Source organism: Dermacentor albipictus, chromosome 2, assembly GCF_038994185.2.
Source record: "Dermacentor albipictus isolate Rhodes 1998 colony chromosome 2, USDA_Dalb.pri_finalv2, whole genome shotgun sequence".
Taxonomy (NCBI): domain Eukaryota; kingdom Metazoa; phylum Arthropoda; class Arachnida; order Ixodida; family Ixodidae; genus Dermacentor; species Dermacentor albipictus.
Window position 1 is genome coordinate 30,660,898 of NC_091822.1, and position 14,438 is coordinate 30,675,335.

The 14,438-nt window shown below is 45.4% G+C and overlaps 1 protein-coding gene and 1 long non-coding RNA gene across 4 annotated transcripts in view; one reads left to right on the forward strand and one right to left on the reverse strand.

Annotated features, from left to right (window-relative positions):
* Positions 1-220: 220 nt before the first annotated feature.
* The window catches only part of LOC135897763 (uncharacterized), a 58,563-nt gene continuing 44,345 nt past the window's right edge, over positions 221-14,438 (forward strand). Inside the window, exons 1-2 of one of the 2 annotated variants that reach the window (XR_011511995.1) lie at positions 221-254; positions 359-419. This is a non-coding gene — a long non-coding RNA (uncharacterized lncRNA). Of the gene's footprint in view, positions 255-358; positions 420-11,004; positions 11,200-14,438 lie in introns of those variants that run through there. The other variant, XR_011511996.1, reaches the window with a different exon arrangement.
* Positions 6,113-14,438, reverse strand: part of l(3)80Fj (lethal (3) 80Fj) — a 372,965-nt gene continuing 364,639 nt past the window's right edge. For both annotated transcript variants that reach the window (XM_065426472.2, XM_065426473.2), the window contains exons 53-54: positions 13,982-14,200; positions 6,113-6,324 (exon numbers count right to left, since the gene is read on the reverse strand). In XM_065426472.2, coding sequence (XP_065282544.1) covers positions 6,196-6,324; positions 13,982-14,200 — 348 coding nt within the window. In that variant the 3' untranslated portion in view covers positions 6,113-6,195. The remainder of the gene's footprint in view (positions 6,325-13,981; positions 14,201-14,438) is intronic.

Sequence of the window (14,438 nt, forward strand, 5' to 3'; positions counted from 1 at the left end):
CAGAAAAGGCAACAGCTAAGTGCGAAACAGTGCGCAGATAGGCTTTCCGAACGCAAGCGGGCCGGTCGTATCCTGCCGGTTCCGCGCTCGCCGCCGCGAGGGGCGCCCTTGTAGGCGCGGGAACTACGTTCGCAACGGAGTCGCCATCTATCGGAAGCGCCTCGCTGTATGAGGGGTCACGCGGTGCGCTCCTCGTAGGTTTTGCTGTCAGCGCTCACAGAAGACACCACGCGCGAGCTCTCCCGGACATTTCTGTAAGTACCTTCGAAACGAGAGTTTTTTACTGTCTAAAAAATCTTGGGCAAACTGAAAGCACAGAATCGTTTACAGACGCTATCTCTTTACCGAATACATACAGTGAACGCCACTGCGCGCGGTCGCCGCGATGGAGTCTCCCGAACAGGCTTCTTGCGTGAAAGGTAGGTAAATGCTGAGAGCGAACTATGTGAAATATGTTCTAATAGTGTTTGTATAACTAAATGGAGCGTAACAGAATGAAGCTTCAATGCAGTGATCACACAGATTCGCAGCGACCGACTGCGCGTCTGCATGCTTGTCCGCGCACTGTTTCGCTTTCGCCGCGTGCGCGTTTTTGCACCGTGCCATGAGCATTAGGCCGCAGAATATGGGCATTTGACAGTATACAAACAACCATTGTTGCGTGGGCGCTATCAGAGCTGTTCAAAATAATTTCATTGTAGAGACTTCGACGCATACGGGGACTGTGATGTGACCTCGCGACGATGCAATCTTTTTCTTCTAAACTCTTGGACGTTTCCATATTATTTCTCGAGTTGCGTCGCACTGTATGTTTATCGGTGTTCTCAGCGTGCGATTCCCGCTGCTTCTTTTTTGCAATCCTGTGCATTAAGTCATAACACGTACAAACATGACTATATGCCGTGCCTTTTTTTAATGTGCGTCTTACCTGCTCCCTTTCCATTCCAGTGAACTTGCCAGTATCTGTAGCATCGACAAGTTCATAGACCAAACCGTCATGACATTAGTCGGGCAGCGGACTCGGGCGAGCGTCTCAGCGCGCGTCTTCCGTACATCGCAGACTTGGCGCCGTAGCAGAAATTTTCCTCGGGTCTGTGCTTGCGGCATACCCGAGTTGTATCGGATGACTGTTTGCTGGTTTCATGTTTCGCGAGCCAAGCTTCACACAACTTCTTGTTCTGCGGCTACGTGTGAATAAGGCAGACACCCGGCTCCGTTGCGTACGTCCGGCACTGCGGCACCGAGCAGTAGCCTACCATGTTGCGCGCCTTCAAAGGCAGCCACTACCTATTCTAGTGCTTTCAAGCGTTGTAAAGGAGACACTCGAAGCGGGAAAATCTCGCCACTAAATGAGGACCGCAGCGTACGAGGGAATTTAAACTCTCGTTTTCAGCTCACTTAGGCGCTCTCGAAGCAGCCGACGCGGCCGCTATGTCCACGTGATCCCTAATAGCACGTCACGCCGACGGTGGCGCCAGCTTTTCCAGTGGTGGAGCTCGAGGCCAATAGTTGGTTTGCACAAAAAGGAAGTTCTCAACGCTGACAATGCATGACCCAGTATACAGTAAGTACATTTGCTTGATTACATAATTTTCAGTGGTCTTTCAAGCCTTACCTGGCGGACACCATATCATCATTATCCACCACTGCAGTTATGGCAGCTACCACAAACACCTTTACGAGTATCCTGTTTATGCTTTTGGCAAGTTTCTGCCCCTTCACCGTTTTGGGAAATGGACTTTGAGCATTAAACTGCACATAATATGCAACTTTTACAGGCTGCTGTGGTGCGCCTGAAGATAGGATAGTTTTCTAAGCCCGTTCAAAGCCTTGCACATTTAAGGATACTTTCGCTATTAACTAGCAATCCTTCTTTAATTTTCTTTTGACAAGAACTCTGTGTGAACATTGCCTGACTGCCAAAACTAAGCTCACATTGAAGGTAGCTTACGTACGATCGAACAACATTTTGTGAAGCCCCACAAAGGTGCATGATGCGTGATACAATTTGAACAAGGGCTACGTGTTCGCTAACGAAATGATCAGGAGGGCTACATAGGCCGCACACAACCTCCAAAGGACATGTGGTTTCTAGCCGCATGTATGAAACATCCGGGTTGTGAGGTTTGAATCTTTCGCCACTCTTAAGCCGACACTATTTGCTCCGGCTCTTTCATCCTTCGATCATTCACTTGGTTATGCCACCGGACAACACCATTGCCGCCGCTCACCACAGGAACGGGCGTCTAAGAGATGCACTCTAAACATCCTTCAGACTAAGCCGCACGATTCAAAACTGTGGGCTGCTCCAGAGGTCTTGCAACCTTTATCACAAGTTTATGGCAAATAGCAGCTTTGGGGGAGCCAAGTATTAGGAGACCCCGGCCAACTACACAGCGGCCAGACGATGCACGCTCGGAAAAAAAAAAAAAACGTGCACAAGCTGCTGAGCCGCGAGTGCGACGTCGCCTGCATGACAGCGCCTCCAGGGACTAGTAAGTGTTTTGACAGTAAACTAGTAGAAAAAAATCTCATCTTACTTAATAGGAGCTGTTGAAGTCACACCTTCCACAAGAATTCCTCGTGCGCCGCTATCCCGATCCAGTAGGCGTACAGGTAGTTCTGGCGGCGATCATCTCCAGGGGCCAAGCAGCACGCACACAGAATACACACAAACGGGCGGACACGAACACAAGAGGAGGTGACAAGGCAGCACCACCGCCGACTGTTAACTGAATGACGCGGTGTGGCAGGAGAGAAGGTGGACACAAAACTTAGCTGCGCATGTCCAGGTATGGCAGCGCCGCCTGTTAATCAGGCACACGTGCCGGCCAATGCGAGAACTTTTAGGCATTTCATTTCTTCTTTATGCAAGTCAATTCATCGCTGGCTCACACATGCACTTCCAGAATTGATATGCCAAACCTCGCACATTAGACATGTTTTTTCGTTCTTTTGCCTCTACAAAACAGCACATTCATCCATGCCAAAAGCATGAATGCGCTGTTTTGTATAGCCATAAGAACGAAAAAAATGCATCTAATTTTCGAGGCTTGGCACATCAATAAAAGTGGAAGCGCATGTGCGAGGCAGCCTTCGAATTGACTAGAATAAAGAAGAAACGATATGCCTAAATAATTATCTCCTGCCTACTCCGGCATGTGTGCCTGATTAAGAGATGGCGCTGCCATACCTGAACATGTGCAGATAAGCTTTGTGTCTACCTTCTTTCCCGCCACACTGCATCATTCAGTGGATACTCAGCGATGGTGCTGCCCTGATTTCTCCTCTTGTGCGCGTCTGCCCGTGTTCGTGCTGCTTGGCCCTGAAGGTGATTGTCGCCAGAACCACCTGTACTACCACTGGATCAGGATAGCCGAGCACACGGTATTCTTGCGGAAGGTGCGACTTCGACAGCTCCTACTGAGTAAGAGGAACATTTTTTTTTCTACTAATTTACCGCCAGAACACTTGCTGGGCCTCGGAGGCGCTGTCGTGCAGTTGGCGTCACACTCACGGCCCGGCAGCCTGCGCACATATTTATTTTTATGTTTCAAACGCTCGCTTTGAGGCCACTGCGCAGTTCTTGCAATTTTCTTAGTGGCTAATAGATTACGGGTGCCGCGCAGACCTAGCTGAGGTCTGCTAATAATCGCTATTTTTGTCCTTGAAAAAGAGCGCTAGTCTTCTATTTCAGAGTGCATCGAAGTATCTAATACGCAGATTAAAGTGGCGGTCCCATTCCCTCGCACGCGCTCCGCATTTTAGTTATTGTTTGCGGACACGCTATGATTTCTGCGCTCATTGGATGAATGTGAATTACACTGCATTAGAAATCCGACTTTCTGTGCTTTCTAATGACATGTGGTATTATCGCTCAGCCTGAAGTGTCAAATGGCGGCAAACAAAACAGTGATTGCAAGAAACAGTGTCTTTTCTGTACTAGCCTTCACTGTACTGCGTTTCCAGCAAAACTGTTCAACATAAGAAAAGTGCCGTTTGCTGTGCCTCTAAACGGAATTTTATACAAGGTTTCTACGAAGACATATTAGGTGTAAAGCAATGAGAAATTTATGTAGGCTTTAATAATTATGGGCAAAACAATAAAAGTTTATGAATGAATATCTTTTCTTTCCTTTTCAGTGCAGGACAACAATATTTAGCGGTTTTAGTCGACGGTGCACGAATGATCTATACGAAGTTGTTTTGTGTTCTATTGAACAGTTCATGAGTTATTATTACTTCGAATTGGCAATTTCTGGCTATACTTTGTCACACATTACCGAAGGGGCAAAACTATTCAAGCAGAAACTCTAAAGTTTTCAACAATCAAGCAGCGAGTCCTTCTCTGTGATTCTATGAAAAATGTTTTATGTTTATTAAAGAATCTGCAAGGGAGCAGTGAATTTAGGTAATTTTTCTTCTGGCCAGGTCAGTGCAAAGTGACATTCTTTTACAGGTACACGCTAATTTACAACTGTTGCACATTGGTAGAGTCATACAATGTTTTGTAATTACTAACACTCTATAAGTTTTGTTAAACAGGGCTTGAAACAAAAGATTTCCAATGAATAGTAAATCTCACAGGCATTTTTCACTGGTGGCACCATCTGTGCAAAAAGTATTACGCTGCTTCACGTCAGTTCCAACATTTATCAAATGTGGTGCCACTAAACATTACAAAGCAGGCAAAGCACGGAAGGATTCTTCCTCCAGATTTGAGTGTTTGACTCGGTCTAGTTGCAGCGCCTACCCCACATTCCTTCAAGCACATGTGTCTGCAACCAGACCTTCAACGTGGTTCCAACAGCTTCGCTGGGAGAAAAAGAAAGAGAAGGAAGGTGCCGTGCATGGTGTATCATGACTGCATGCCAGATAGCCAGCAGGTTAGGCTATTGTGCCATTGCGCAAATGAGAATTGCAGATAACAGAAGAAGCCAGGAATTGCCTGTGTTCTCACTTTTTTTCACAGGTGACTGTGGAAGAGTTTTCGAAGTGCACACAGAACTTGCCCTCACCCTCTGCTAGTTCCCAGGTTCGCACGACGATATCTGGAAACTTGCTTTCCCCACGCGGTGAGGTGCGATGTATTTCGCAAAGTATTGTTTGCTCTATTCTACGTGACGCTGGTTGAACGATAGGATATTAGCAGCAAACAGCGAGCGAGTCTTTATTTCCCCAACTGCAACGTAAAGTGCGGATGGCTGCATTCCAAACCGCGCGTAACAAACTGAATGCCACGTGTTCAGACGCCCAGCCAAGTTTTGAGACACGTAATTTCCAGTAGGTGGTCTTTTCGTGTACCAAGATATATCGTTATTATCCACGTAATCGTCGCACTCAAACACCCCCATTGCCCAATTTCTTTTTCGAGTAATCGACTAACATATTTGGGTAAACAACTAAAGAAGTGGACATCAGCAATTGACAGATGTAAACCATTGAAACAAACCCATATAATCAAGTTTTGTGTATGCACATACGTATATGTATTCATTATTTCATCATTATTATCAATTCAGTCATAATGCCTTCCTTCCTTTACTCCTTTTTTTATCTACAGAGAATGACATGCAAGCAGTATTATCTGGGTTGATTTCCTTCCTTCATGTGTTTGCTTGTCGAATTGTTCATGAATAAGTTGCGTAGGCAGTGGGAGCCCATGAAATGAGGTGGCCGCAGGTGACCAAAATATTCAGGAGCCCTCTATTAAATAATTTCTCCTAGCTTCTGTGTTGCCTTGGGATGTTAAACCCTATTAATCAATCATTACTTTGGTGCACTGCACGATGCACCTTCATGTAAACAAGAGCTGCAAACAGTGTGTGCTTCACACAGTGCAGCACGGGTGCAGATACCGCACACGATAGAATGTCTAGTGTGTCATGACCACATAAAATTATCAGTGAAGCTTGTAATAAAGAGTCAAGTGCAATTGTGTTTGCTGTATTGTACATTAAATCAAAGTATGACATCTGTGCTTCCAAGTGCAGTGGCACTTGGTACCACAAATGTTACACTGACGCTGGTGGTGGAATGGCCACCGCTGTCTACCACAATGGTCACAAAGTGTACAGACACCAAATGGGAACACCACAGATCAAGGCTGAAATAAAACTTTACACACATCCTTTCTTTTTTAATCTGTGCATTGTTGAGGGGAGAGGACTGGGGAGGGAAGGACAAGGGAGACAATCAGGAGAGAACTCCATCGTCGAGGTCTTCCTCCTTCGGCTCTGGATGGGAGGCGACCTTGCGCAGCACCTTGGTGTACACATCCTGTAGGGACTCTCTCGCCCCTGGGTCAAGTACCGCTAGGCACTCCTGCGAGCACAGTAGGGGGAGTGTGTGGACACATGGTTGCTCTGTATCTTGTTATATACCAATTTTAGCTCATCATTTGACACTTTCAACAGACTACATCGTGCAGGCAACTTCACTTGATCAAAGAGTGGATTAAGTGTGCCAATTAAAAGTACAAAAGCTGACATAAGGTGGAGTAGCGTTTTTGGTCTGCATTTATGCCAGCTAAATAGAGGATTGCACTGTTGAGTTATGAAGTGAGCACCACTGTACGGTACCGAGCAAACTAGAGCAGTTGTTTTCATGGCGACCAATTACACTTAAGGGGAGACGCTGCTCGAAATTTTTTTAAAAATATTTATACTAGAGATTTGAAAATCCACCCACTTAGAGAGCATTACAAGCAGATTTCGAATATGTGATTAGTTTCTGTGTCGCCACTGCAGTTCTTGAGTTATGTCTTACACAATTTGCAAAATAGTGATATTGTGGGAATTTTATTGTGTAATATGTTTTTGCAAGAAGCGTTGTTCTGTAGCTTATTAAGCTCTTTGTAGACTGCTAAGTGCCAACATATATTCAACCAGCATCTACAATTACTGCAACTATGAAGAAAACATTAGGATACTTCAACAAGTCTTTTTTGCAATAACATGAACATAACCTTGTACATTTAGAATTGTCTTACACTAACAAAATTTGGCATGCATACTGTCATGTGGTAGTGACGTTAAAGAACACAATAGCAATACTGTGAAAGACAAAACTAACTTTTATTGGGCAAACCCGTGCCCACAAAAACAGGCTACACTTAAAGCACAACAATAGCAGCGAACACAGTCGGCGATCGTCGGACATCTCATCAGCAGGTCAAGTGCATTGGCTTTTATACATCAGTCGTCGGATGTTCCAGAGTAATTGCTGGGACCCGCGTGTCTTTCACAAAGTTCTACACTGTTCGCGTCGCGCATACATGCAATCAGATTACGCAAGGTTTGGTGAAAGACAGCGGGAGGAACCATCGATAACACTCCAGAAACTTCTGATACATGCAGGCGCGTTCTGCGCTGTGCAATAACATTTGTTAGGCAGTGAAACGTGGTCGTCTGATAAAGATAAACAAGTGCACGTGTAAATACTTTTGAAGGTATGTACAGTGCTGACACCTAGTTGAAATTGCAATATCTCCCAGCAGTAGTAGCAAACGTACAGTAAAACCTTGTTAAACCGTACTCGCTTAAACACTAGTTTCGTTTTAAAAGTAGTAAAGTCAAATCCCCAACTCAGCGGCCATTGAACATAATGTGTTTTGTATCCACATAAACCGTACAAGCTTATTGCATACGTATCGGTTAACATGTAGTGTTTCCACTCTTCGTCAAACAAACATGGCGGTGCGTCGTCTCCAACGGGCAGCCCGGACGAACAACAAGCCTCAGAGATTGGTACAACGGCCTCCAAGCGTCTTGTGTGTTCGCGTGTGAAGCCATGTCAACATCAACATCATTTTGGCGGTGTGCCAGAGAGAGTTGTGGCGTCGTGCATGCGAGGGCTCGCGTCATGCCGAAGCTCGGATAAAAAAGACGGCGGATGCTCAGCATAGAAGAAAAATTAGACATCATTCGTGCTATCGAACGTGACACAAAGAAGTCAGCGCTGGCACGCGACAGGGACCTGCTGTTGACTACGGTGTGTGGCATTTAGAATGCAAAGAAGTTGCTCGACTGTGCTGCGGCGACCGTGAAGGGATGTCGGCTACGAGGTCCGACTTTTCACCTTCATTGCTTCTGTTGCTGCCGAAGTGTCGGCTAGCAACAGCGATGAGGACGACACGGAAAGCGACAGCAGGGGCGATTCAGGCCTGAGAGTGGCAGAAGCTGCGCGTTACGTCAGCCGCATGAATGCAATCATCGCGACGAGAACAGCTACCTCTAATGGAAAAGGCGCCCCGCGACTTCTGCAGCGCTACCGTGCGAGTGCGCGGAGCATACATAACACCAACAAGGAATCTGCCATGCGAGTGTTTGTCGAGAAGAGGGGGCTGGCTGAAAAGCTGCCTCGCAGCTTCAGTAAGTTTGAGGCCGCTGTCGTCGTTGCTAGGCTGCCACGGCATCAAACGAAAATAACACTTTTGTCGCGCGAAGTGAACAAACACTGCATTTTTTCCCCCCTTTCATCGCACTCTCTCTTAGTTCCGTTTTTGACAGGTAAGTGGTTGATCTCATGCTAGTTCGGTTAAACAGTACTACCGTTTAGTACATACTTTTCCGAGCTCTGGACAACTACGGTTTAACAAGGTTTCACTGTACAAGGTTATTCGAAGGGAAAAAAATTAGTTGAAATGCTCTAATCTTTTTGCATAGTTCTAGTAATTGTACATGCTGTTTGGTTACATATCAGCCCTTGGTGATCTACAAAGAGCTAAACAAGCTACAGCACAATGCTTTCTGTAAAAAATTTTGTACCTAAAGAAGTGCTCACAAAGATGACTATCTTTTACCGTTGTGCCCCCCATCACATAACTCAAACACTATAACTACACAAAAAGTCATAACATATTTGAAATCTGCATAGAAAACTCTATAATTGGCTGAATTTTGAAACCTATAGTGTAAGTAATAAAAGAAAGTTTTGCGAAGCACCTCTCCTTAATAAAGATTCTCTACACTTTATGTAGCATAGACCAAGTATAAGTACCCATTCGAATGAGATTAAGCAAGAGTGGATGCTTGGGCTAGTTGAGAGAGAATCACTAAAGCCAATCATCATCATCATCATTTGTGGACCCTTAAAAAAAGGCTCCTGTTGGGATATTACATGTAAAATCCTACAGCACTGTACGATGCATTAGCACAATGCTAGAGCACTATGGTGTTGAGCTCCATCTCTGCATTGTTTTGCCTTCTTAGCAATACATATGGCTTATACATCGCAATACACAACTAACGTTAGTGCAAGGTGGCTTGTCTGGTTTGGTTGATTGATCATTGCTACAGGAAACATCAATAAAACCAATTGTATCCCTTTTAGGTTAGTTGCAAATTTTTTAGTTAGGTCGTTGATAAAAATTGTGAATTTTCAGGAGACGAAATGATTAAGTTTATAACTCTAATTCAGCAATGAAAAACAATATCACAATTCTGTACACTGCACCTAATAGTAGTTCTAAAGTGGACAAAATTGATATATTCAAACGTGATATGAAACTGATGCATATCAAACATGCCTGCTTTGGACGCTCTAATGGATGCAGATTACAGAACTGCGATATCTGTTCTTGGTGAAGAGCTACGAATTTGTAAACTATGTGCTTCTATTCTTTTCAAATCTACCAATTTTTAAAAATTCCATTAATGAAATTCAGGCCCTAAATCGAAACTCTGCTTCCCACAGTCCCTAGTACTTAACTTTCCATCTCAAATGCAACAAATCTTTAAAATTGGCCGAGTGGTTATCCCAGAAAAGCGGTTTCCATGTGTTTGAATAGGCGCCATCGGAGTTGGGCTCGAGCTAAAGCTTCCTCTTAACGCGTCCAAAATTATTACCATTGTTACGCATTAGTGCATAGGGCTAGTGTTGATCTGAGATGTCTGAATAATTGCACGTCTGAATTTTTGCTGTCCAAAGAACTGGCCAATGACTATGCGGCTCAGAAGTTTTACTTCATTCCCAATCTAACACAGAAAACATCTCAAATAATACACATCTCAGTAACCTTTAATTGCTAGGATTCCTGGTGCTGCCTAAGAACTAGATCACGAAAAGACGGTACTGCTGCTGACTTGCTCGAAGAGTAAACAAACCCAACGAGCTGGCACATAAGTTCCAGGGACAGAAGTTTAACATAAGAGTGCTAGATGAGAAATGCTTTATATTTAGACAGTTGCCAACTGATTATGCAGACTTGACAGGGACTGCAAACGTCCGAATAATCCGGAGTCTGAAATCACAGATTCGCCCAATAATAAGCGACTTTATACCAGAAAAAAGGGTGGGCTTGGATCCTTCAATATTGCGTGACTAGAGCGCAACATGCATCGGCATCCGCGAGCGACACAATTCTTGGCACAGTGCCAAGCACACCATCTTACCACAGTGCACAAACACTGCCGCCAGTAGATGAAAGTATCTTTCATAGTGATCGGCCAAGGAAATGGCCGAAGTTTGTCAATGCATGTTTGCTGTGTGCAGGCAGACCCCAGTACAGACAATGCACGCACCAAATTCTCATTGCCGACTACTAGAGTGACAAGGCTTTGCTAGTTTCGGTCTCGTAGAGCACCAATGACATAGCCAAAGACCAGGCTGGCAATGTCTCAAAATGAAATATTTATATTTCTGATTGACCTGGTGGCTATATTAGCACACAATCATATAGTCGGAGTCCGAATTATTGCGTCATGCACTGTAAGGTGCCCGAAATTTCAGTTGTCCTTACACATTAAGTCTATAAGACTAGTAGCGGTGCTGTGTCACTCTCCAAATAGTCAAGCATATTCAAATTATCGCTGTCCATAAAATCACTCATTGACTGTACTCAAATAAATACGGTACAGTAAACACTCATTCACATGAACTCTGACATGTTAAAATATAAATTAAGTCGAAATTCTTTTCTGGCCATGGTGTCAACCCATGTGTCTTTCAGCTCTCATAAAAAAAAATTATGCACCGTGCTCCACATATCTTGAAATCTCAACTTCGAAAATAGCAGTGAAAAACCAATGGGGCAGTGGCAGCAGTGTCGTTTTCAACCACAGGGAGCACACTAGCTGAGCCAGATGTCGTGCTGGGCCGAGCCTCTGCTTATCTCACCCCTTTGTTTCTGTCTATCACCGCTCGCACGCACTTGCTCATGTGCTTGTCGCTGCTTTGTTGTGGCCTCACACAGCAGGGGTAAGCCGAAAGCTGAAATCTCTTTTTTTCTCTCTCTTATCTAGGACGCTGTCAGTGACACATCAATGTGGTCACGAAGTGTTACTTGTGACCTTGAGCAAGATTATTCGCACTTTTCAGCAGGTGCGATAAGCCCACGCACTGTGCCCAAAAGAAGCCAGCATGCGAGTGCACGGTGTTTCAGCGAGATTGTGTGTTGATAAGGATGCCCAGGCATAAATGTCACGTCGCTCATAGACATCTGCAAAAGAAATGACAAGTGCACTCTTCTGCAGTTTAATTATGGTTTTAGATGAGAAATCATTTCTAATTTATTAGGATGCAGAAAGTAGCAGCGTCGTTTTTTTTTATGCCTGGAACCGGTTATGCTCGGCTGTTTGGCCTTCAGCATGAGGGACCAGGTCACAGACTGCAGAGACTCGTTCGCATTTTGTGTCTTGCCTCTGCGGCAGTGCTGCAAGTTTTTTGTCAGCAAGTCGTTCATAGACAGGCAGGAGTGCCTTACTAATATGCACTGGCAAGCTGCAGTGTTGGAAAGCGATTCCCTAGCAGTATCAGCATTCTGTTTGCACCATGAGTTGGCACCACTTGGGCGCAGGCTGTGATTTGGGTGCTGATCAGTTGAACATATGTGATGATAGGTTGCCATTATTGCTTTGTGCATGCCATCTATGTTGCCCACATTAGACTTCAGTGCCCAGCTATAATAACAGGCGAGCTTTGTAATCAGGTCACTGGTCCGTTGACTTTTGCGGCTCAGACTCTTGCCACACTGTTTCGTGCTTATAGATGAGGTCATGAAGAGCAGTGGTCATGCGCTTCTGCACATGGTTAATGGTCTTCCTTCTCGATATCCATATAAACATACATTTTAGCCTCTTCGAGTGCACAGAAAAATCTGCTGTCTCCATTGCAAAGCATTGTGGTGCAGTGCAAACCATGGCCTGACCGAGAGCACTAAAAGAGGGCAACGAGTGCCTCTGGTTCCATGTGGCCCGATTTACTATCAGCATTTTTCTGGCACACATGATTTGCTTTCCAGGCACTGTACCCATGACCTTCCTTTGGTGGGGTATGTTTGCAGCCTAGGCAGAAGTTTGATGGTATACCCTGAAATCCAGCACCATATCCTGAAAACAACTCGATTACTCACACCAATATAAGAAAGATGGCCTCCAGTCATCCAGGTGCCACAGAAACAAAGTGCAACGTTTCCAGTATTTCTGAAATTCAGCACTTTGTAAAGTTCCTTTACTGGTGAAGCAGAGTTAGCAAGCACCCTTTCACAAGGCTCCATTGCAGCTGGGTTTAGTCTTCCCTTCAAATGGCCTTGGTATGTCATGTGCTGCAGGCCTCTGTGGGATAGCGCTGTTTGCCCATTTCTGGTACACTGAACAGCACAGGCCACAAAAATGTTCATCTCAAATGGGTTGGATCTTGCCGTTCCTAACATGCGCTGTGACTCCATTTGTTTCCAAACCACAGCAAAAGTCGCATTTCAGGCTCAGTAGCACCGCAATGCTGTAATGATTGCACCTCTGCCAATAGAAACACTCCCTCCATACTCCTGTCATGCAGTCTTGCAAAGCAGTTCATTGACAGCAGCGATGTCGACGATAGTGTATGTCAAGGTCAATGGCGACAGGTCCGTGTCATAGCACGTTGCGAATGTCCGCAGCTTCTGCTTGGTGGCCGAGAAAGACGATAATCACCAATTTCTTTGGCCGCCTTTGCTTGGAGCTGATTGCGATCATCCTTGCTGAGGAATGCTGCATCAATTCTTTGTCGCTGTTCCTGGCTCCTACTTCCAAGGAAGCCGGCAGTGGGCATTGCAAACTTGCCCGATGTTGTTGAGCCAGCCATCGTCTCGTCTCGTCTACTGATTCTCCTTCCGATAGCACGTCGTTGCCTGATGTTAACATCCATTGGCGAAACGACCGAGTTTGCTAGCCTTTTAATGCATTTCCTGACCTGGTGGATGGTGCAGTACTTTCGATATGGTGACATATCCCACTTTTGCACAAGTCTTTATCTGCTCCCAAAATGGCAGCACGCACGAATAAAGTACGGGCGTGCATGCAGCTGAACATTGCACATGCTGCGCGGGCCAATGAGAAGCCTCCGTTTTGCCACGTGATGACAAACAGCCAATGACGGGCTTGCATTCCTTTTTTACTTTTTAGCGCTTTTGACTGTATTGACGCAACCCATAAGGCTAATTTTTAGCAGGAAAAAGAGCTAAAGGGTTACTCTTTCAAGCGAGGCCAACATAGCCACGTAATGGTGGATGGCTACGAAATGCAGCAGCTGCAAATTGGCGCTTTCTGCAATGTTTTCGTGAGAAACCAAGTTGAGCTTCATCATTTATTTGACAATTTATTAAATACTAAGCATCTCAATGTCTTGAAACTTTGAATATGGGTGGAAGGGACCCCAATAATTATGAATATGACGAACGTGAAAAATCTTTTTTTCGCGATTTCTCGGTCCTGAAAAGCCTGCATCTCCCCCGCCCCCTTAAGATCTGCCACTGCGACTGGGATCAAACCTACAACCTAGTTTTCACAACCTAGTTTTCAGCAGCAGAATGCCACATCCACACTGAGCAACAGCAGAAGGTTCCCTGTAAAGAAATGGCAGCTGAACAAGTGCATAAACACAGATTATATAAATCACACACTAAGCTACTGTTGTGGGAGTTTGTGTGCACTGCACAAGACTGTGCAAATTTCGATTTAGTTTGTGCCACACAGTGTTTGTGCAGACAGGAGCAAGCACTCACCTCGAGCCCCTGTGTGGAGGTGCGCAGGTAGAGCAGGGCGACCAGGGCGTACTCGCTGTTGGCGCGCACCATGGTGTTCTTCTCCTTGGTTCCGTTCACCAGTTGGGGCACCAGTGTTCGCAGCAGTTGTGGGGGCACGCCATTGTCCAGGCTGCGCGACAGCCACTGCACGGTCTGGGCCACCAGCTGCTTCACTTCGTTGCTCCCGTGGTTCAGGCACTGCATGGAGAAGGGGCACGCTAAGGCAAACCGATGGTCGCAAGGCGCTTCACTTAACCATCACTGTGCGCCAACAACGGGGCGGGAAGGAATGGCAGAGCTCAAGGCCACCACATGCAAAGGAGAAAGCTGCGACTATAAACAGAGAAAACAATGATAAACATTCAAGAGGATAGCTGACGTAATGTGGCCTAACAACCACATCTCTGACACCTCTTAAATGCCATACTAGAGGAGT